The sequence below is a fragment of the Boleophthalmus pectinirostris genome, unplaced genomic scaffold (genome assembly GCF_026225935.1).
Source record: "Boleophthalmus pectinirostris isolate CB_2022bp ecotype Guang Dong unplaced genomic scaffold, ASM2622593v1 HiC_scaffold_19, whole genome shotgun sequence".
NCBI lineage: Eukaryota > Metazoa > Chordata > Actinopteri > Gobiiformes > Gobiidae > Boleophthalmus > Boleophthalmus pectinirostris.
In genome coordinates, this window is record NW_026571140.1 from 32,694,513 (window position 1) to 32,717,686 (window position 23,174).

The following is a 23,174-nucleotide window of genomic DNA, read 5'->3' on the forward strand; positions in this document are numbered from 1 at the left end:
ACACAACTCCAGGTATGTTTTTGATAAAGAAAGAACATTATAAAAGATCAGAAAATAGTTTAATAAAGACCCTTTAATTGATTCTCTGTGGCCCATTTCTGAGACCTTGAAATGCTCAATAAATAATGTTAATCAATAGACCCAGTGGTGTTCATTAGCACAAGTCTGTGAAACAAGCTTTGATATGTATGTAACTTGTATTTCTGTGTAAATACTCAGCACTCAGATGATCAGGGAGATGGAAAGGAGTGACTTGGAGGCCCTGTCCACAAGAATAAAGCTTTAAAACGTTTAAACTCACTTCGCAAATGGATTCATTATTTATCATCGAGAGAAATATTTTAGCCCACAAAGTCAAATGCACATTGATTTAAGTAAGTAAAAAAAAAAGAAAACAAAACCCACCTAGATCACTAGGTAGTGTCTATTTAAAGGTGCACAGTGTAAATATGTCATTGCTCTGCCTGGAATGTTCCACAGTGTGACATTAAGCAGCTCTACCTTACATTTATTCATTCACAGGTGGTTTTATAGTTCAGAAATACCTAGAAAAACAGGCTTGGTTTCCATGTAGAAACGTTTAAAACAATACTGTAAAACATTCCAGAGAAAGCAATAACATTTCCATGAAAAAGTCTGAGTTACACAATGCTAGTCTGATTCATCAGCCGGTTTCACTTTGTGGAAACCGTCTGACCTCGCAGCATTAGGATTTGTTCACCTGACAGTAGGCGGGTACTTTTTTATAATTTTATAATCTCTGCTATTTGGTCTTGACGTATGTAATGCGCCCCTAACGGGCAATAACATCTTTCCCCTTGATAAAATTCACCAAACATTCTCTTTGTTCTGGCTTTAAATCCTCAGGGGTTCTTGCAAAACCATCTAGTGTATTCCGATTCCTGACCTATGCGATGGAAAGAAATGAAATTGAGTGGAGGCACTAGGTGGCACCAGCCTGACTAACACAATGCACCTTTAATGTTAGAAAGCAGTAGCCTATTTAAATGCGCACTATTTCCCTGGACATGTTTGTGCTTTGTCTGAGATGTTCCACACTATGGCATTTGGTGTTTTTATTGCTCAAAAATACGTTGAAAACCATGCATTCTTACTATGAACCTGTAACATTGCCTATGGATACTGAGGAACATTTCAGTTTCATTTCATAGTGCATTTTTCGCAATAAACTAAGCAGACATTATAGATTCCCAATTTTTATTTGGGCAATACAGGATTTGTATGAAAGAGTACAAAATGCAGTTAGTCACAAAACAGTTAAGACTTTTTTTTTTTTACATACAGTGACAACAGTCGAAGCATCTTGTCTATATAGAAAAAAAAATAATTTGAGTTTCCTCATTGTTATTTAGCTATTTACTATATGTACAATCTCCAATAGTTTTGTCTCTAACCTAATTGATCCCTCTGTATCCATATCAGTTATTCACATGATTAATTACTTACTTTATTACAAATCCTGAGCTAAATTGGTAAACATTAATAATAATTAATTGCCATAAGAAGCAAAAATAGTGGCCAAAAATGTGCAGTATCAGCAAAATCCCAAACAAATCACATGTAAAATGCATATTGTTTAGCTATGACATATTTTAAAGTTAGTTTATTATTATTATTTGACAAACAAACTTGCAGTAGCACAAGATAAAAAGCTACATTAAGGCCATGCCAACAAGTACAGATATAAAAAGTCTAAAAAAGTGACATTTCAAAATTCCAGTCATAGAATAATTTACATCTGATGCTAATTACTTTGTGTTGTTAATCTTAAGCTTTTAATTGCTCCATGCCCTCTAGTACCTTAACACAGGTAGCCCAACTCTATCCTACATTCATGTTTTAAAGACACAGTATGTAACTTTCTGGATGTTGCCCATCTCCTGCTTGATTCCATAAAAACAGAAAGTTAAAACCATACTTCGGAACATTCTCCATGGGAATAAATTTAGATTAAAATCACAATATTTCCATTGAAGCAAGCAGGCCAAGTAAGAGTCAGGTCTGTGGAGATGGAAGCCCACGTGTTTTTCGATTTTTTTCAGTGGCAATTTTCTATTTTTGGCAAGAAAATTACATACTGTGGCTTTAACTGCAAAACTGTAAAATGATCATTTAGCCTTAAAACATGATCGTCTATATCTGTCTCCCCGGATAAAAAATCAAATCAAATACTAGTTTTATGTTTAACAAGTGCTTTCCGTTCCATGGCCTGATTTGCCTTAGAAATAGCGTCCATAAAATAATGCTTACACACAACATTTGCAAATGACTGCTCATTTGTTATGGAAATCAATGGACGGAAGAACAAACTTTGCAGCAGCTGTCATCAACTTTCTCTGGGGCTGTGATGCTAACTGTAGGCACTGCTCTGTCTGAAGTGCTGTAAAACTTTAATCTGAACTTTATGTTTCCACAATCTGACCATAAAGAACTGACTTAGTTGGCAAGTGAGCTGATTTTACATATATATTACAGCGGGGTCAGCTCTATGTTCTCTCATTTCTAAAAATTAAACTCTAAGTCAAGTAATATTTATTTTTATACCACATTTAAAGGGATGATTCAGAGTCATTTCAGGGTCCTTTTCTGAATGACCTGTAAATTACACTTGTAGTCAACTGTTGCTGGAGAATAGTTTGTGTGTAATTGACGACCAAATTGAGAGAAATGTGGATAAAATCTGATGCAAATTAATGATGAAGGAAATGTGGGAACACAGAGCCTAATTTTGAAAAAAAAAAAATAAATAAAATAAATAAACCCTTAGAAATGAGGGAATATAGGGCCTAATTCTGGAAAAAAACAAACAAAACAAAACAAAAAATGTAGAAATGAGGGAACATAAGGCTGAGGGAACATAGTCATGCTCCAATTACAGTCACAAGCATGTCAACAATTTTTCACCGTTTTGTTGAAAATCAAACACCTAAACACGACCATGAATGCTTGTATCGATAATGGACTCCTGAAAATCATTGTTGTTTAAATCCATTTTGTATTTTTTTCTTGATTTTTCAGACAACCTTAAACTTATTTGGCACTGATTGCTAATGTTTGCATTGTGTCTCTATGGTAACTGGTGAACACTCTGCAAATACACATACATGTAGAACACCCCCAGTGTGATATATCGCTGCAAAGTATCAACAGGCTCTGTTCACGCTTACGTCACAAACCAGGGAAGACGTTTGGAAACATGCGATGACAACTTCCGGCGGGCTCTGTTTGCGGTAGCAAGCCAGAAAAAAATCTAAGAAAAATTAGAAAATGTCCCAGTTTCCTTCATCTCCATGCCATTGTAGCGTTCCGTTATGTTCGGCTAATCAACAATTACAACCATACTTCAGTTTTCATAATTTCTCCACTGACACATGACTCCGAGTGCACTGGGTACATGCGATTAGAAGAGAAAAGGCGCCAAATTCAAGATTATTCCAAACAGCACATACGTATGCAGTCTTCATTTTACTGCTGATTACATTTACTTCAATGGGTTTTATTACAGTCTGTCGGCGAACACAGTGTCGGGAACTACACCAGAAGTTGTCATCGCATGTGTGGCGGCTTCTTGACCAACCTTAGAGCTGCTCAGGAAGATCAGAGTGGGTCCTGGGGTCGTACTTTTGTGACACGCTTGGAGGCTTTTGTACACTAATGCATTTTGTATATTTTTACCAGACATACAGCTATCACAACGCAGCAAATAAGGTGGGTAGAACCAGTTGGAAAATAAAGGGTGAGTCTAGAGGGATAGTGGCGATTTCTTAAAAGATAAACTGATGGAAGAGTTAAGATTTGTCTTGTTTTGGAGGAAAAAAAGAAGACAAATCTTAACTCTTCCATCAATTTATTTTTTAAGAAATCGCCACTATTCCTCTTTACTCACCCTTTATTTTCCAGCTGGTTCTCTCCATCTTCTTTACTGCGCTGTGATAGCTTTATGTCTGGTAGTAAATATACAAAATTCATTCTGGATCCCAGCGTATTAGTGTGTAGAGGGTGATACCATGGGGTGACGCTGCTTGGCCACAGACAGACAGAATTTAAGGGGAAGTTGGCTGTGTGCCTGGGAGGTGTCGGTTTCTGTGGGCGGCCAGGTGGACTGCTGGACCCACATGTGTGTGCGTTTGTGCCGAGGATACTGTGCGACCACGCTGTTTTTAAAAAACTGAGGTGTGATACGGGAGAGCTGTGTGGGGCTTACGACACAGTTAACCATTGTCCCTGCTGTCCTTTAGTTTGTTCTTGTTGTTTTGTTTCTGGTCAGTTCCCTTCCCCAAACTTGTTGCCCATTTATGTTAAATAAATAACCTAAATTGCATTCCTGGCTCTGTACTTTTATTACCACGGCTATAACAAGTGTCCAAAAGCCTCCTAAGTGTGTTACAAAACTACAACACCAGGACCCACTCTGATCGTCCCAAGCGGCTATAAGGTTGGTTAAGAAGCCGCTACATTTTGTCAACAAAAATTACGGCTACAAAGCTCTAACCTTCAACCAAAAAACCAGGTAACAGGTAAGTGCACGCTTTTACACCCTTCCACAGACAGACATGCACGTGCACCTGCCCACGTAAGCCCCACCCCTTCTGCACCAAAGCAACACACCCACAGCATGTTTCCAAACGTCTTCCTGGTTTGTGACATAAGCGTGAGTTGAGCCTATTGGTGAGTTTTGCTTGTACCATTGATAAAAAAAAAAATCTCTTAAACGTCTATTAATATTTTCACCAGCTTTTCCTATGTCTATCATCCTTCGCCAGCTTAAGTTTCTTCACCTCTCTGAGCACGTGATCGGCCTTCTTCAGCTTCTCCATCGCTTCAGCCAGTAGATTTTCAGGATTTTTATCTCCTTTTGGGAGAGTCTGTGCTCGCGTCGCCCTGTTCAGGAGCTCATTCGTATCCTCCATCTCCATAGCAACCTCATTTTCTAATTTCTTCATATCTACTTCCCTATTTTCAAACCTATCTACCTTACCGATATCATCACAGGAATCCAATAAAAGATTCCCGCTTGAAAACGATCGGATTTTCTCTTGAGGTTTTAGTGGGGATGGTGGTTTCGAAATCCAAGACATATATCCTTTATTTGAGGAATTTTGTGGTTTTAAATTGATCGAAATTGCTATGCTACTACTCCTACCATCCAACTCATCTAACCCGCTGTTGCTATCTCTCATTTGCACATATTCACAAGCAGAATCTTCACTATTGTCATCTGAATGCTGTCCACTATCTACAGACTTCTCCTCGGCTTTCTTCCCATTGTCTCCTTGTGTATGACCAAGCAACGGACTCAAATTAACACTTTGCGAATCATTTAGAGACACTACCACTGTCGGCGTTTCCACTTTCGATTCCTCTGCGTCAACATTTGCGTTTTGGACACCTGATTTTGGACGGTCCTCTTGTTTAGGTGACAGTTTCGGACTTTTTTCAAGAGTTGGAGAACTATCTTTTTCGTTCTCATTTTTCTCCCCATTCTGAGTTGCTTCCTGGTTGGTTTCAGTAGATGCGGTTGGTTTCTTTGTTTTGCTTGGAGGAGTGGGAGGGTGAGCTGGGGTCTTGGCTGGGGATGGTTCTTGTGGAGTGATTATAGATAATAACGGTTTGTTCGGAGGCATAGGAGGGATTTTCTTTTTAGGATCAGGACTTGTTTCTTGGGTTTTCGTCTCACTCTTCTCCACTTCTTTAGATGGTGATGCTGGTGGCTTCACAGTCTGAAAAATACATTTTAATTGGTTTAATAAAGAAATTAAATATGTGTAGAGATACATTTTTTGTTAAAATCTCCTGGAGAAATAAATGTATTAGAACAGTGTTTCCCAAACTTTTTTCTGGGAACCCATATTTTAAAAGTCACAAACCTTCATGACCCAAGTCAATAGGCATTATTTGTAAATCACAAAATAAAGGCGGATTTGACCATTACTGATCGTGTCTCTCTGAACAATTAATTTTACTAAAGTTTTAAACAATGAAAAACAGTAACTGAACAAACAATAAAAGGATCCATAAGTCACCTATTTGGACATTAAATGTAGCCCATTTCTTTTTCTTTTCAACATTCAATTGAACCAGCAATATTGGAACAAAATTGTCAATAAAATAATTACAAAAAGATTAGAAATTATACAAAACATGTCTTAACATTTCAACATTTCTAATAAGATAGGTGGGCCTGTCTGTGTTTTTGTAGCACGTTCCAGTCCGGGGTGCAGGAGGAGAGCACAACAGGCATTTCAGGTGCAGCATCCAGTCTGTTTCTGTGCTTTGTCTTCCTTTTTGTGAGCACAAAAAAATCCCATTTCACACATATATGTAGTAGTGAAAAGAATAAGCATAGAAACATACCCTACTAAGGACACAATATTCACTCGCTCTCTCATGTGTCAGAACTGTATATTGCAGACCGACATGCAGATCGTGACAAGGAGACCCCAAAAATCTCTTGTGACCCACCCAGTCTTTGGGAAACAATGTACTAGAAGAACATAATAATATTGTTACTTATAATTATGACAAACATGCCCACTGGTCTTAACTTATCTTGACTGAATTGTGTAATCAGTTCATTGCACATTTTTAATAACACCATCCACCTCGTGATGTCATGAAGTAGTAACCTTTAGTTACCTTTCGTTCAGTAGAGATTGCCAACTGGGCTTCAATCATCCAAATGATTCTAGTGAAGGTGTGTAGAGTTTAAAAAAGCAGTGGGGGACTTCCTGTCTTACCACATGACATCACAAGGTGGAACTGAATATGCAGGTTTTGTGTGCTAAACATGTGTGAATGAAACAAAACACAACTCCAGGCCTGTTTTTGATGAGGAAACAACATTATAACAGATCAGTACATAGTGTAATATCGGTCATTTTAAAACATATTTCCTCCCTCGCTATTTGAAAATCAGGTATCCCAGACCCCTTTTTGAGAATTTAATTGAACATAGCTCAAGATATACTGTTTTTTGTTTCTTTTTGTGCTAAGATCCTAGTCCTAGTTCGATTTGCAGAGTAAATTTATGTTTTAAAGGTCAGATATGAAGCTACAGTAAACTATCCACCCATTTTTCTAACACTAACCTTTTTCTTTGACTCCTCCTCTGACTGGCTCTGATCCTGGTCTTCTGCCTCTTTGATGGTGGTCAGCGCTTTGTCCTCTGTCCTTTCACTGGAGGACGGAGAGGGGGTTGATTCTTTATGTTTCTCAGCCCCGTCCACAGCAGAAGAAGATGGTTGGGTCCCATTGGGCATCGTGGCGTTTTCAAGATCCAGGTCCAAACGCAGGATGCCATCAGAAGAAACATCTGCAACCTGAAAAACAAGAAAACAGGTAATTTATGCAGTGGTGGATAATTGTAGTGGAAACTGAAATGTAGCAAAAAGTAAACAGTACATTTATTAGGCTAATAATGCACTCGATTACAAGTTTGTGTACTGCTGTCATAATTGTATTCAGGCCAGTAGACAGGAAGGACAAAAGCATCTGTTGTCCAGGGCCCCAAGGTTTTAGGGGCCCAGAACTGGACCCTCTACTTTTTAAAAATGATGTAACAATATCCAAACCTCTCGGTACGATATTATCACGATTTGCATCTCACGGTACGATATTTACTGCAATACTTTGGAGAGGCTGATATAACTGTAGATGGAAAACTTTTTTGCTTTTAAAACTCCTTGACAAGATTTTGGTGTGAATTATTTCCATCATAATCTCAAGAATTCAAGTAAAAAACATATTTCTTCATATTTTCTGCACTGAAATCAATCATGGGATATGTAGTTCCTGATGTTTATGAGCTGCTGTTTCTATAAAAAATGCATTTAAGCAAAGGAACTTGTAATTCGGTATATTGTGACAGTCCATGATATTATTGTGAGACTTTTGATGATACAGTATCACAATATTTCAGTTATTGTTACATCCCCACTTTTTAATTTATATTAGAGGAGGGCCACGTGAAACTACTTACCCCAGGCTCCCAAATTTCTGTTGAGGAGACTGATTTTATTTAAATAAAAGTATGCATAAAAATACTACTCAGAATACTAGTTACATTTTATCACAATTTTAGAAGCTTTATACAAAACTTGATCAATCAAAAAGTCTAAAACTGAATTAAATTGGCAATCTACAAATTCTTTGAGCTCTGGCAAGTCAGAATATGAGATGCAGAGCTGTTATGCTTTTGTGGGTTGGAGCAGAGACCAGTGGTGGAAGGTAACAAAGTACAAAATCAAAAGTACAATACTTAATTTCAACTTTTAGGTATCTGTATTTTACTTAAGTAGATTTTACAGTGGATACTTTTTACTTTTACTTACTACATTTGAGAGCAAGTATCTGTGCTTTCTACTCCACTATATTTTAGATCTGAACTGAAAAGTAAAAAATACTTTTCTTTATGGTTTGAGACCTGCTAAAAAAAGCCGAGACTTATTTTTAACACAGTTTATTTGAGTTAATGTCCCAACTTTGAGCTAACCAAACACACAAAAACACAAAACAGCTAGATAAATTAAGAAATAATTTTAATCACTTAAAATCAGCTGAATGCTTTATCAGAATCTTTACATTTGATGCTTTAATAGTTCTAAAAATCTCTACAAAATACGTTTACTTTTTACTCTTAAAGTACAATTTTAAAGAGGTACTTCAATAGTTTTACTTAAGTAGATTTTTTCATGTGATACTTGTACTTGAGTAATCTTTTGCCCATGTATCTGTACTTTTACTAACAAAATTGAGTACTTGAGACAGACGTGGAGTGGGACAAATGGGACTTGTGCAGTACTCAGTGACTTCCATGATTTAAAATGTACAATAACATGGTTCGAATTATAGTCAATTAGATGTTTAGAAATCTACTCAAAAAGTCCAACTACCTCAAGAATCTCAATAAATTACAATTAACTAAGTATCTGTAAAAAGTTAAGTTACTTTCCACCCCTAAATGTATGTATAAATAATATGTATGTATGTATGAGTAATATACTGTAATTTATTTGTAGAATAAATCTTGTAGAATGCACAAAGAAGTATGAGTTCTGTTCTGTGTATTGCAAAAAAAACAACAATATTTAACATGCTTAATTTAACTTAATATAAAAGCATGTATTTGCGCTATGGGTTATATTTATTGCACACAGAAAAAAAAAAGAAAAAAAGAATTGGAAACAAAAAAACCTCCACCTGCTTGCTGTTCCATAGTTCCACAGCATGTAAAAGTTAAGCAGTGTTGTTTTAAATGAAACATGAAACACCAACCTCTTTCATGTGAATGCGAGTCGGGGGACGGCGGCCTCTGTTCCCTTTGGGTCTGGAACGAGTCACGTGCTCCAAGTTGCTGCTCTCGTCCACCTTCAGCTGTAAATGTTCAAAAGATGGGTGAGTTACACATAAATCAAATAATACCAAAAATAATAATATAAAAGTTGACTGTAAAAGTATTCACATGGCTATATTGCTGGTTTTCAGATGATTTCTTTATGTAGTTCAATGTTTTTATGTGCATTGTCCCTGATAGATAAACAAATAGACTAAACTAATCTAAACTAAACTAAAGATGCTATTGGTTTTAGTCACTAATAGAAATAATCAGGTTCAACATTTGTGAATTTACCTTTCATCATTCGGGTTGTATTATTTTGTACGGGACGGTTGATCATGACAGTAAATAAGTTCAATTCGGATTATAAAGCTGTTTTAAAGGGACAGTCTGGCATTTTGAACATAGGACCTAATTTCCTAGTGAGCCAGAGTGTTGGAAACATGTGGAGACACTTTTTTAAATATTCCATCCAGTCCTTGTATTTGCAGAGGTCGCTGGTGGTAGACTAGTGCATGTCAATGGCCATTTGTTATCCTGCCACTAAAAACAGTCTTACCCACTCCACAAAACACCCGAAGTAAATCTATTATTACGCCAGACTCTAAATGTAAATGTCTGTGTTGATAGAATTGTGTTGCTAAAACTAAACTCGCGTGTTGAGGGACTATTTTCTCAGCAGCAGTGGAATTTTACTTTCCCGGTAAGATGTGTGCTAGGTGATATCAGTCTGCCGCTGCCAAGCTTTCTATCACGAAGTACAACTCACTGCTGCTGCTCAGACATAAATCCTTCACATGCAAGGTTGGTTTTACTTCTAAAATTACTCTATCCAAATTTCTGGACTGTCCCTTTAAAGCCTCCCAGAGAATCAGTGCAGTGTGACTCATCGGTGCACATGAAAACTGAACATTTTACACAAATGAACTGACTTTATGTAATATTTAAGATACAAAACGTTACACAAATTCTCCACTGACATGAATGGGATTCCAGTTTAACCGGCAGTGCCTCCACAAAAAAACTTTAGATTTAGAGGCATTTGGAGACAAAAGTGGGTGGGGTAGAGTAAGGTGGATAGACCAATATTATCTAATACAGATGGGGGAGCAGATAAAATATTGTTCAACTGCAGATTTTTGTTGTAATATAGCATGGTCTTGGGTCTAGTCAATAATAGAAATGATCAGGTTTGATATTAGGGAATTTACCTTTCTGATATTTCACGGTAAAGTATAATTTAATCAAAAGGGAAATCTGTCTCTTGCCCCTCATCTGAGAGCAAAACATGATTACATTCTACGATCTGAAAGCCACCAATACTGTACACAGACACACAACGATGGCGCATACTAAATCCATAATACCATTACAAATAAATTTCTTACCTCATCAAATATTTTGTTCTTGGCTCGGCTGATGCCGTCACACAGAGCTTTGATCCAGGCTTCTTTCTCCTCAGCGGACGGAGCCTGAAACTTCATATCATGGACCTACGGATGGAAAAAAGTGGAAAGATCTTCATTAGAAAAGGAAATATTGCATCGTAAAGTCATGGGTAACACTTTATAAAATGGCATAGCTACAAATAATTAGCAGATGTTTATTAAAGATGGATTGTGTAACTTTTTTGGTAGAGGGTCCATCAAAGGTTTTTCTCCATGGAGATGTTATTGCTTTGTCTGGAATGTTTCACAGTATGGCATTAAAACATTTCTGTCTTCATGGAGACCAAACCAGACCAAGTTACAGGTCAGATCTGTGGAGAGGCAACCCGCTCACAGTCAGTTTTCCTACGGATTTTTGAGCTATAAAACCACCTGTGATTAAATAAATGTAATGTAGAGCTGTTTAATGTCATAGTGTGGAACATTCCAGGCAGAGAAATGACGTATCCATAGAAACAAGCAGGCGACGAAGCCCCAACCAAAAAGTTACACAGTGCACCTTTAACGATCTACTAAAAAAAATTAAGTTAATGATTAAAAAACATTTGTAAATTGTTTGTAGATGATTAATTAATTAACCGATTTCCATAACATTTGTAATTAAACATTTATGAATGTTTTATAAATTAGTAATAACACTTCATGTTACTAAATTATGATTAAACGCTTGAAGAGTTTTGAAAAATTGGCAAAAAGTAGAGAGGGAGAGATGAAATATTATTTAGTAAAACACATTTGGCTTTTGAAAACATCTCTAAACAGCACTGTAAGCCTAAAACCACTTTTTAAAATCACACTTATCTGTTTTTGCAAATGAACTCGTCACTTGTTAATACGTAATGTCTAGTACATGATTAGTTAATGGTTAATAAACAAATATACATTTGTAGATGTACCTTATCATAAAGTGTTACCAAGTCATGGCATTACTGTAGCCATAAAGTTGGGGAGTGAAGAGATTATATTAGCTACAAATATAGGTGTGTTAGTGTCAGTGTGGCTATGTCCTCCCTTCAGACAGATATAAGGCAATGTCCCACCAGTAACCTGACCAGTTTTCTTTGGCAAGTAATAGCTACAAAACTAACTTCAAGTCCTGGACATGTGGCATAAACATGGAAAATAATGAAACCGCTTGATTACAACAGAAACATTGCATTGCGCTGTTGTAAACCACTGGCCTAATTATAGTCATAAAAGTCGTCAAACTCCATCTTTTTTACTGATGTTAGATTGGCAAAGATCAGGTGAGAAAAATGTCTAAAGGGCAATACAAAGTACAAAACAAACTGTCCATTGCTTCATCAAAGAGAAAATAAGATGAAGGTATAAAATGCTATAAAAGGATTTACGAGCAGCTGGAGACGATTTTCCACAAATACAATGAAACGTCTTTTGAGCATTTTGGCCTGGAGTGTAATTTTTTTACTAAAAGAAAACTTAAAGGTGCACTGTGTGACTTTTCAAAGGCGGGGTCCACCACCTACTTAAATCCATGGAGATTTTATTGCATTTATTAAGCATTTATTCACTAAGACGATATTTTATTGCTTGAAAATGCCCACTCTCTTCTTACTGGGAGTAAAGGCACCTCTCCACAGATCTCCACGAAGACAGATAAATTTAATGCCATCCTTTGGAACATTCCTGGCAAAGCAATACAGTCTCCATGGAGATAGGCAGGGGGCAAAACCTCCACCGGAAAAGCTACACAGTGAACCTACAAAAAACTAAAATGCACTAAAGCAGGACTACGACCAAAACCAAACCAAGACTAAACCAGAAAAAAACTGTGTCGGTTTGTTTTATTTGACAAAAACATCCTGTTATTTGATTTGATTTCCAAAATAACCTTAAGAAAAAAAAAAAAAAACAACAACAACAACAACAAAACACAAAAGCAAGCTAAAAAACAAAGCATTAACCACATTTAAAATTCACATGGTATTGTGGCTGCTCGATTATGAAAAAATCACGATTATTTTGGTCAATATTGAAATCACGATTATTCAAGTGATTACTTTTTAGTTGCACAATGCATTTATTCAGCATTTCTCTCTCTCAAAAAAAACACAAAAAACAAAAAAAAAACACTTTGGTATTGATAATTTATGCAAACCTTTCAAACTGAAAATAAATATAGGCTACAAATATCTACCTTAGAGCAGTTTTGCGATGTATAAAACATAAAATGAATAAAATACTTAATACTTTGAACATGAAATAAGACATAGAAAAAAATAAATTAATCCAAAATCCAAACTATATATCTAGCTATTCTACAATGTCTATATCTAAAAAAATAAATAAATATACTTATTTATATAAAAATAAACTTTGTTAAGCTTTGTTGCAACTCGATTATTTTGTAGTTTAGAGATCGTTTGACACACAAATCGAAGTTGCGGTCAAAATTCGATTAATTGCACAGCTTTACATGGTAATATATAAATGTTGAAGCTTATTTTGTTTAATTTTGGGATTCATAAAAATACACTGAATTGAACTTTTTAAATTTGTAAGAATGTGTTTATCTCTAGAGCACCATTGTATACTAGTATATTTATCTGTACAAAATAATAATTTCCCATCAAACACCACAGGCTGACATACGTCGAGTACAGTGATGTAATCTTAAAGCCAGCTATAATGAAAGTGTGTTGTTTTGGTTGGGCTCTGGAAAAAGGGGCCGTTTCCAAGGAGACTCCAGGATACCGCCAAGAAGCACAGTTCATTCACAACCCGGGGCTCGTTTAAGAAGTTCAGAGAAAAACCTGCTAATGAGATTTGGCCACGGCGCTGTTAAGGGAGGACTGTGGAGGTTTATACAAGAAAATGGGCAAAATTTTAATCAAAATCTTAGTTGAAAAGGCACCATATGCTATATTTTTCACCACAAATTGTAAGTAAGCCTGTACCTTACCAGAGCTGCATTGCTATTCATGATTATGCATTAGGGTTGTCAAAAATATCGAAAATCAGATAATACTAGGGCCCGACCGATAAATGTTATTGGATTTGATATGATACCGATAAAAGGGGCTTTGGAGGTGCTGATAGCCGATACAACAGCTGATATATTTAGTCACTAACTAACTGTAAAACTCACAAGTCTTCACAAATAAGTGTCCTTTTAACCCTGACTCAAAATGATCGTCCATAAAAATAACAGAATCCAGCATGATGACAGCAGCTGTGTGTGTCCTCTGTGGGACAATAAAAACAAGCAGTAGTTTTGTTGCTGGCCTAAACTGCGCTCAAGTTAAGTTTTATTTATTGTTAATATCTTAGATCACACACAAGAGCATTTTAAGCGTCAGTTCCCCCTCAGATCTCATGGCTGTAAACATGACTCTGGTGGTGCGTTCAGGGGCAGTGCTACATCACAGACACAGACATACTACTCCGCTGATGAATACTGATGCGGCCCCACTTATTAGGACATTTATCTGTCTGTAAACTGGATTAAATGGACATAATCTAGAGAGTCTAAGCTTCTATCGGCCCATATCAGCGAGATTTAAGACGATAGCCGATATGTTTCCAAGTACCTTCAACACCTAATCGATACTAAAACTAGTATAGAAACTAGATACTCATTTGAGCAGGTATCGATACTAAAAAAAGTCACATTCACAGGAAAGAAATGAACCTTGAACCTGAATAGTTTTAGAATGAACTTGAGCTTTATCAGAACGAGTATAAGAGCACAGAGACTATACGCCCATGGACCACTATGGAACCTACCTGGACTGAAGAACTGAGGGATTACACAGATATAAGACCACATGATAATATAAAAGTACTATTATTTAAAGTTGAAAATCATCTAATAGAAGCACGAAACACTTTCTGAACCTTATCTGACTTGATTTCAGAAATAGACAGTTTCTGATAAAGGCTTTTGCGAAAACAAGAAGCCTGAATAATCTTTATACCAGGTGGCTCCAATCTTTTTCCTTTGGTGAGCTATCTTTATAAAACAAAAATACCAGAGAGCTACTCGTTGTAGCGGTCACAAGAAATTGAGAAAGTAGTAAGCTTTAGACATGGTCCAGTTAGATACCTATTAAACATAAGCCATGATCCATTATTGATTCAGTTATATGATTATTAAAGCAAAAGTTAGGAATTAAAATGACACATTACAATGGTAATTAATCAGATTTTAGTTATTAAGTGCAATACATATAATTCAGAAATCCCTTGGCGAGCTACTTGGAAGGGTGTGGAGAGCTACTGATGGTTCCCGAGCTACAGGCTGGAGATACCTGCTTTATACAGTATGTTGTTTCATTTCAGAAATATGGACCGTTTTTCAAGCAAAAAGTGATCATGACAATAAATTTGGCATGAAAATGGCATTAAAATAGGATGATAGCATTAAAATCGCATTTCTTTTATCAAGTCAAGTAGAAAAAGTGTCATTATACAACAATTTAAGACAGAAGGGGGGAAACAACTTTTTCTCTTTTCGGGTGGGGGCCGTTTTGGATTTTATGCATGCCGGCCACTAGGTGGTCATCCCAACTTGTATCCATGGATTTTTAAAAACCTTAGGCCCATATTTAACACCCTGCCAAAAATCTAAAACTTTTCCAGAAGTGCACAAATATTTCACAAATTCCCTCCCAAATATTGCAATCATTACTGTGTATGTGTATTCCTTGGTATTGAAATTAAGTTTGAAATTTTAGTATCGTGACAACACTATTATGTATTTATATATTTTAAAACTACTATTTTATATTAGTAGTTTGTTAGTATATCACTTTACATGATTGAAAAGCCTCTCGAAGCTGCACAATGTAGTCATTCATTTATGTCATGCCTGCCAATGTCATTATATTTTAGCTGAGAATTACAGCTGTTAAATTTTTTATACAATGCATGTACAGGATTAACACAGGGCAGTGTTATAGAGGTTAAATTAAATTTATATACTGCATATCATATCATGCTCTACTTTATATTAGATTCTATGTCCACCACAGTGCACTAAGCAACCACTGAAACCTTCACCACAAACAGGAAATCAGTCATCACCTCAGCTCAGCAGTCTAAACCCATCTGAAAATACTGTTCAACTCATCCTTCACTGAGTCTACCTGTCCAACACTGACCAATAATATGGAAGATAAAGTTAAAGGTGCACTGTGTAACTTTCTGGAGGAGGGTCTGTCAAATGCTTTTCTCTATGGAGATGTTATTGTTTTGTCTGGAATGTTTCAAACAACTGTATATTTATTCAGTTACAGGTGTTATTTGTTTTATTTTTCAAGACTACCGTAAAAACATCCTCATTGTGAGCAAGTCCTCTTCTCCACAGATCTGACCTGTAACACGGCCTGGTAACGTGGCCTGCTTGTCTCAACATGGAGTCGAAATGGTGGATCCTCTACCCGAAAAGTTACACAGTGCACCTTTAAACTCAGAAATCATCATTATTACTGTATAAAAAAGCTCACGTTGTTTAATGTGTAAAGCTACATCTACAGTAGCTGTTACTGCATGGTGCTACTCCTGGCCACAAACCTATCACCAGACGATCAACCATTGCAATGTGTTAACTTTGCCCCTGCTTACAAACGCTTATACATGGCAACAAATGTCAGTGAAAAGAAATATGGTAACACTTTATAATAAGGCATACCTACTAATCACTTGTAAATGTTTATTAACTGTTAACTAATAATTTACAAAAAAATATCTACCAAGTGTTTAATCATCATTTACAAACTAAGATAAAAAGTTGTATACAGGTACTACAGCGAGCGTGTCAGTGTACATGTGCCTCGAGTTTTGTTCTTGATTCTTAATTTTTAAACATTTAAAACTCATCCTTCACTGAGTCTACCTGTCCAACACTGACAAATAATATGGAAGATAAAGTTAAAGGTGCACTGTGTAACTTTCTGGAGGAGGGTCTGTCAAATGCTTTTCTCTATGGAGATGTTATTGTTTTGTCTGGAATGTTTCAAACAACTGTATATTTATTCAGTTACAGGTGTTATTTGTTTTATTTTTCAAGACTACCGTAAAAACATCCTCATTGTGAGCAAGTCCTCTTCTCCACAGATCTGACCTGTAACACGGCCTGGTAACGTGGCCTGCTTGTCTCAACATGGAGTCGAAATGGTGGATCCTCTACCCGAAAAGTTACACAGTGCACCTTTAAACTCAGAAATCATCATTATTACTGTATAAAAAAGCTCACGTTGTTTAATGTGTAAAGCTACATCTACAGTAGCTGTTACTGCATGGTGCTACTCCTGGCCACAAACCTATCACCAGACGATCAACCATTGCAATGTGTTAACTTTGCCCCTGCTTACAAACGCTTATACATGGCAACAAATGTCAGTGAAAAGAAATATGGTAACACTTTATAATAAGGCATACCTACTAATCACTTGTAAATGTTTATTAACTGTTAACTAATAATTTACTAAAAAATATCTACCAAGTGTTTAATCATCATTTACAAACTAAGATAAAAAGTTGTATACAGGTACTACAGCGAGCGTGTCAGTGTACATGTGCCTCGAGTTTTGTTCTTGATTCTTAATTTTTAAACATTTATGTTATGGGATTATTGTCCATGTTCTTAAACGCATGAAGGGATCTTAATAATGAGATCCAGTTCACCTTGTTCTGAGCTTTGGGCGATCGAAGGAGGACCAATCTGTGCTTCTTCTTGAATCCAGTCTTCAGTTCGTGACATTTGTCGTAGTTTTCCAAATCCACTCGCTCCAGGCAATTCTTCTGGTCCTAAAAGACAAGACATATCAGACTAATGTCTAACTTGAGTAACAGAGCTTCAGACACAGCATTGCCTGTAGTTAGCTTCACCATCTGGCGTATTTTGGTGGCATTAGCTGCAGTATAAAGTATCAATTGCTGGATCTCCAATGACATCTCAACATTCTAGAAGCCAATTATATTTAGTAAAAATGGGGCAGCTAAAGTACTAATTGTGTGCATTGTGTCACTATTGTAACCACTGTACATTCCACCATAGACACCCATGCAGTACGCCTTCCCCCAGCATGATGTCACCGCAAAACAGACAGTACCTCGTTCTCATAGACCAGGATCTCGGTCCTGTCCACGGTGACGTAGCGATCTTTGTAGCTCAGCAGGATTCGACCGTGGGCCTTCTTCATCCAGCCGGACTTTCCCTGCTGGAACCCGGGGCTGGTCTTAGGGGTTGTGTCCTCTTTCTGCAGAGACAAAAAGGAAGGAAGTCACACTCACGTCACACTTTCAGTTTAGAGATTAGATTTACAGACATAAAACAGTTAAGAGTTAAATTTGCATGCATTTGGCTTTTGTGTGTAACATGATGCAGTTAATATTCAAAAGGAAATAAGGTTAGAAGGGCGAAAGGTCCCATTCCACAAAACTGACTGTGGTGACATTTGACACACGTTAGAATGTTCTTACTTCCTTAAAAACATACCTGGAATTGTGTTTTGTTTCATTCACACATGTCTGAGTAATCCTTTATTATTACACATTTATTATTACAGCTACCTTTTACCTTTACCTCACTAGAGATGGGCAAAACCAGGGCTGAAATTAACCAAATTTAAAACACAGTGAAGCATTTCCTGTATGACCACATGACGTTACGAGGTGGTTACAAGGAGTGTATTTTAGTTTAAGATAAGAACTCAGACTAAATATGCAGAATTTGTGTGTTAAACAAGTGTGAATGAAACAAAACAAAACTCCAAGTATGCTTGAGATAAGAAAAGAACATTATAACATAGATGAGAATCGCATAATAGGGGCCCCTTAAGGTACCTTTCATTGTTCTTGTGGCTAAATTAGTTGCATTTGAATAGAGCTTGGGTTTGCATACACAAATCTGTATAATTGTAGTTTATTTGACTGAAAGTCTCTTCCTGTTTTTGCTGCTTATTTTGAATGCCGTACCATTTATATTTTTGCTCTTTGCTATAATATTGTAATGTGTGAGCTATTCTGCCCAAGTAACGGAGGGTCCGTCAAATATTTTTCTTTCTATCTTCATGGAGACCAGACCAAGTTATGGGTCAGATCTGCGAAGAGGCCCGCTCAGTCAGAAAGCCTATTTTTCTAGGTACTTTTGAGATATAAAACCACCTGTAATTTAATAAATGTAAGGTAGAGCTGTTTAATGTTATACTGTGGAACATTTCAGGGAGAGCAATGACATCTATAGAAACAAGCAAGTTACCAAAAAGTTACACCGTGCACCTTTAAGCCTGTCACACCTCAGAATTGTTATTTAGCCGATTGGAGATTTTAAGACTCTAAATACTAAAGTTAGTGTTCAAAAGTATTGACCCTAAAATGTGATAACTGTATTTATGAGTGTTGACTCAGAAGGTTTTGGGGTTGCTCTTATGTTTACATTATTATTTGTTTTTGTTTGACACATCTGGCCACAAATGTAAAGATATTGACACTTGTATTATAAAGCTGCTTCTATACACTGTCAAGAGCAGCTTTCAGTAGGATTACACTTTTAAAGGGCCTGTTATTACGCCATTTCCTGATCTATGTTTTCTTGTCCTTATCACAAACATATCTGGAGTTGTGTGTTGTCTAATTCACACATGTTTAACAAACAAATCTTAAGGCGAAGTTCTTCTCTCAAACAGGAAACACTCTGTTCCACCTTGTGATGTGATGTGGTCATACAGAAATGGGTCCCCTGAGCTTTTAAACTCCATACACCTTCACTAGAATCATTTGGATAATTTCAGCCCTGGAACTGCTATGTTACAAGGTAGAACAGAGCAAGCGTTACTTAAAGATGTGTGAATGAAACAAAACACAACTTCAGGTATGTTTTTGATGAAATAACATTCTTAACGATCACAAGAGTCAATTTTGCGTAATACAGGAGGACTTTTAACATGCCAGGATTATTCAACACCAAAGTTACTCACTACGAATAATGAAAAGCAAATATTTATGTTTTTAGTTCACAAAATGAGCAAAAAAAAACATATAAACTGGAGCTGCGAATCAGAGGGTTACTCATGATTCAATACGATACACTATATATGGCTCATGATACGATATTATCACGGTATGGCGATATAATTGGCGATAATTGACACAATACTCTGTGATATATTACTGTTTTTTAAGAACCAATACATTTTAGCATCAACGTTTCTTTGCTAAACCCCTATGTGTGCAAATTTCATATGAAATACCTCTATTTTAATCATCAAATCAAGTAAATGAGTTTCCTTCCACTAAATAAGGAACTAAATTGTAGTGCAGTAAAAAAAAAAAAAAAAAGCTCCATGATACACACAAAAAAGCAGCCCACAATAACAATACCATATCATCAAATTTTGTATCATGATATATCGGTATTTAGATATTTTTGCACATCCCTTAAACAAACTAGTGACAAGGGGCCTATGATTATGTCTTTTATGTCTCTCGCTGGACAATGTCTTTGGCCATAAAAGGTAAGGCAGAGTAAATAGAGAAGCTGAAAATAACACATAGGAACTGAAACTGTAAGTCTTCATAAAGGAACAACGCCGTGAGTGACCCTGTGCTTAACTTCTGCACCAGTTCAAGCCTAATTATACATGTGAAAGACAAAGCAATTTGCATATTAAGGAGGTTAGCGTTGACTGTGTTGGCCCCAGTCTGCTCTCTGCATTTGATCCACTCTTCATTGCTACAGTGGGGTAGCAAAGAAGGACGGGTCAAATCAGGAACAGTGGCCAACTGCAAAATAAGAGTGAAAATATTAGAGAATAAATTAATAAACAGGTTATTTTTATACGTCTTTGAGTATAATCATTTGGTAATCTGAAATAAATGTGCAAATGTCTCTAAAGTTTGTCTCATTGCAGCCAAAGAAACTAACTACAAACTAACTAGGGACTGTAAAATTGCTCACAAAAGTGCAGAAATACTATTTTGTACTTGTATGAATATTTTTAAAAATATAAACAATACATAACTATTATATAAATGTTACAAATCTTCAAAACTATACAGATAGACCGACTACTGGGCCGTAGTTGCAGTATTTAGTATATGGGATATAGACCTTAAATCTCCAGGAGAGGTTGATATTTTGTGCCTCAAAATAAGAATACAATTTTATTTGAGCACTTCTGTGTGACGAGGATACTGCACAAAATATGACTACACTGCTCTTATTATCCAGTTTGTAGTAAAAGTAGGCCACGGAGAAGTTTGTACTAAATTCAAATTAGATCATTTGGGAAAAAATAATTAAAATTGTCCCAAAATATCAAAAAATAACTGCAGAGCTTATTGGCCTTCAGCTCCTTTGGATTCTAAACAATTAGTGTCAGCATCAGTCATAAAAAAACAAAAAACAAAACATATTGGTCGATCTCTGAAAACATTTACAATATTATCAATAATTCAATTAGTTGTATCTAGACTGCAGACGTTTTAGCCCAGTGTGCATGTTTTAGATTCATGGAAGAAACCAGAAATTTATTTATATTTGGTTTTAGTTATTTACAAACATCTCTTACTTTGTGAATGAATTACTTTGACGCATATTATAACACGTCGATATCATAAAAGTAAAATGTTTTATATCATAATTTCAGCTGTTTAAAACCTCATATTTTCATTGAGGCGTGACTAAATGTGTCTTTTGCAGGTGTCTGCAACTTTCCCAGCCTTTGTTTTCGTTGGAGTCATTTCCACAGGATATACAGTGTTTTAGGTGGGAGGTCATCGCTGTGTTTTTCCCTTTCTCTATTAAAGGGGCCGCATCAATGTTTCATTTAAACTGTTTTATAATAGTGATTTTTTATTACAGTAAGTACTTATTTTGGATTTACACTGAATTACACAGTGCAGAATCGATGCAGTGATTGACGCTGAACGTAATATTGTTATTTTTCTGTGACAATGGCAATAAAATCTTGAATCTTGTATAATGTTTAATGAAAATGTGTACAGCTGGGAAACAAAATGTGTTTGTATTTGCCAGGGCTACAACAAACGATTATTTGTATGAGTTTGTATAGTCCAGATAACAGCATTTTTATAGTCAACTAGTCACGTATTTGTTTTTGCTTTTACTCAGAACATATTTTATCAACAATATGTCAAACTAATTACAATACAATGACAGAATGGGCAGCTGTAAGCAGGGAGAGAGCCAAAGAGACAAAAGAGAAGGAAATGTGTAAAAACAAAAGAGATAGTGATAAGGAAATTTGAGACACACCCTTTAGTCCGGACCAAACTGGACTTTTAGAGTTTTGGAGGAAAAAAAAAAACATTGGTGAGGCTCAGGGGCGGGACGAGACACAATTTCCACAAGACAAGATGAGACATAGGAATTTCGAGAAATGTGGCACAATTTTGGCCTCAATATTTTGTTTTTGAAAGAAAACAAAACAGAACTCCAGGAATGTTTTTGATGAGGAAACAGCATTATAACCAAGATAAATATTATTCTTCATTGTTTTATGCTGCACCATGACACCAAAACAAGTTCCTAGTTTGCGATATTTATCAATGACAATGTCAACAAAACTTATTTTACCTCAGCTACTATACCAGAACTAAGTGTTAAATGTAGCAATGAAACAACTACATCGTTTTTTTAAAGTAAATAAATACAAGACAAGACTTTTAATGATAATATGACAGCTCTTTTGGTGTGAACTTTTGGAAAGGGATCTCATTTTAAAGAACCAAATCTTTTTTTATGCATTTTTACACTGATTAATGCTGAACCAACACAAAAATCAGCACAGAAGCAGAGCAGGCAACATATTATAAAACAGTTTTTACGTTTTATTTAGCTTATAAATGCATAATTTCAAAGGGTAAACACACTCCCACTTTCAGTTCGAACCATATTCTGTGTAGTAAATGGGCATAGCTAACCTGCTTGCTGCCACGTCCAAAATAGGAAGTGAACATGGGCACGCTTTCAGCTCCATCGACTTCTTTAATCCGCTTTACATTGAAAAACTGTCACCTCTCTCTGTGACCGCTGCACTGAGCCTCGTCATTTGGCATTAAAATGTTTGTATTAACTCGCTCTACATGATCCTGGAGGTTTTATTTCACAATTTTGCCCATAAATCAAAATATGAAAAATGATAACAAACCAACAAATAAGGCGCCTTCTTTCTCAGAGGTCTAGGCTAGTGTTAGCAACAGGTTTGATTGCAGGGATGTGCAAAAATATTGAAATATCGATATATTGTATCGTTTAATGTGATGATACAGTATCAATATCATGGGCTGCTGTTTCAATATATCATCAAGACTATTTTTTAGTATATTTTACTAAATTATTTTGTTACAGAGCTACAGTTTTGTTGCTTGTTCAGAGGAAGGAA

At 36.1% G+C, this 23,174-nt stretch overlaps 1 protein-coding gene across 1 annotated transcript in view; it reads right to left on the reverse strand.

Annotated features, from left to right (window-relative positions):
- Window positions 1-3,917: 3,917 nt before the first annotated feature.
- The window catches only part of plekho2 (pleckstrin homology domain containing, family O member 2), a 37,336-nt gene continuing 18,079 nt past the window's right edge, over window positions 3,918-23,174 (reverse strand). Inside the window, exons 2-7 of the mRNA XM_020938867.2 lie at window positions 17,880-18,026; window positions 17,452-17,574; window positions 10,744-10,848; window positions 9,295-9,393; window positions 7,110-7,340; window positions 3,918-5,741 (exon numbers count right to left, since the gene is read on the reverse strand). Coding sequence (XP_020794526.1) covers window positions 4,749-5,741; window positions 7,110-7,340; window positions 9,295-9,393; window positions 10,744-10,848; window positions 17,452-17,574; window positions 17,880-18,026 — 1,698 coding nt within the window. The 3' untranslated portion in view covers window positions 3,918-4,748. The remainder of the gene's footprint in view (window positions 5,742-7,109; window positions 7,341-9,294; window positions 9,394-10,743; window positions 10,849-17,451; window positions 17,575-17,879; window positions 18,027-23,174) is intronic.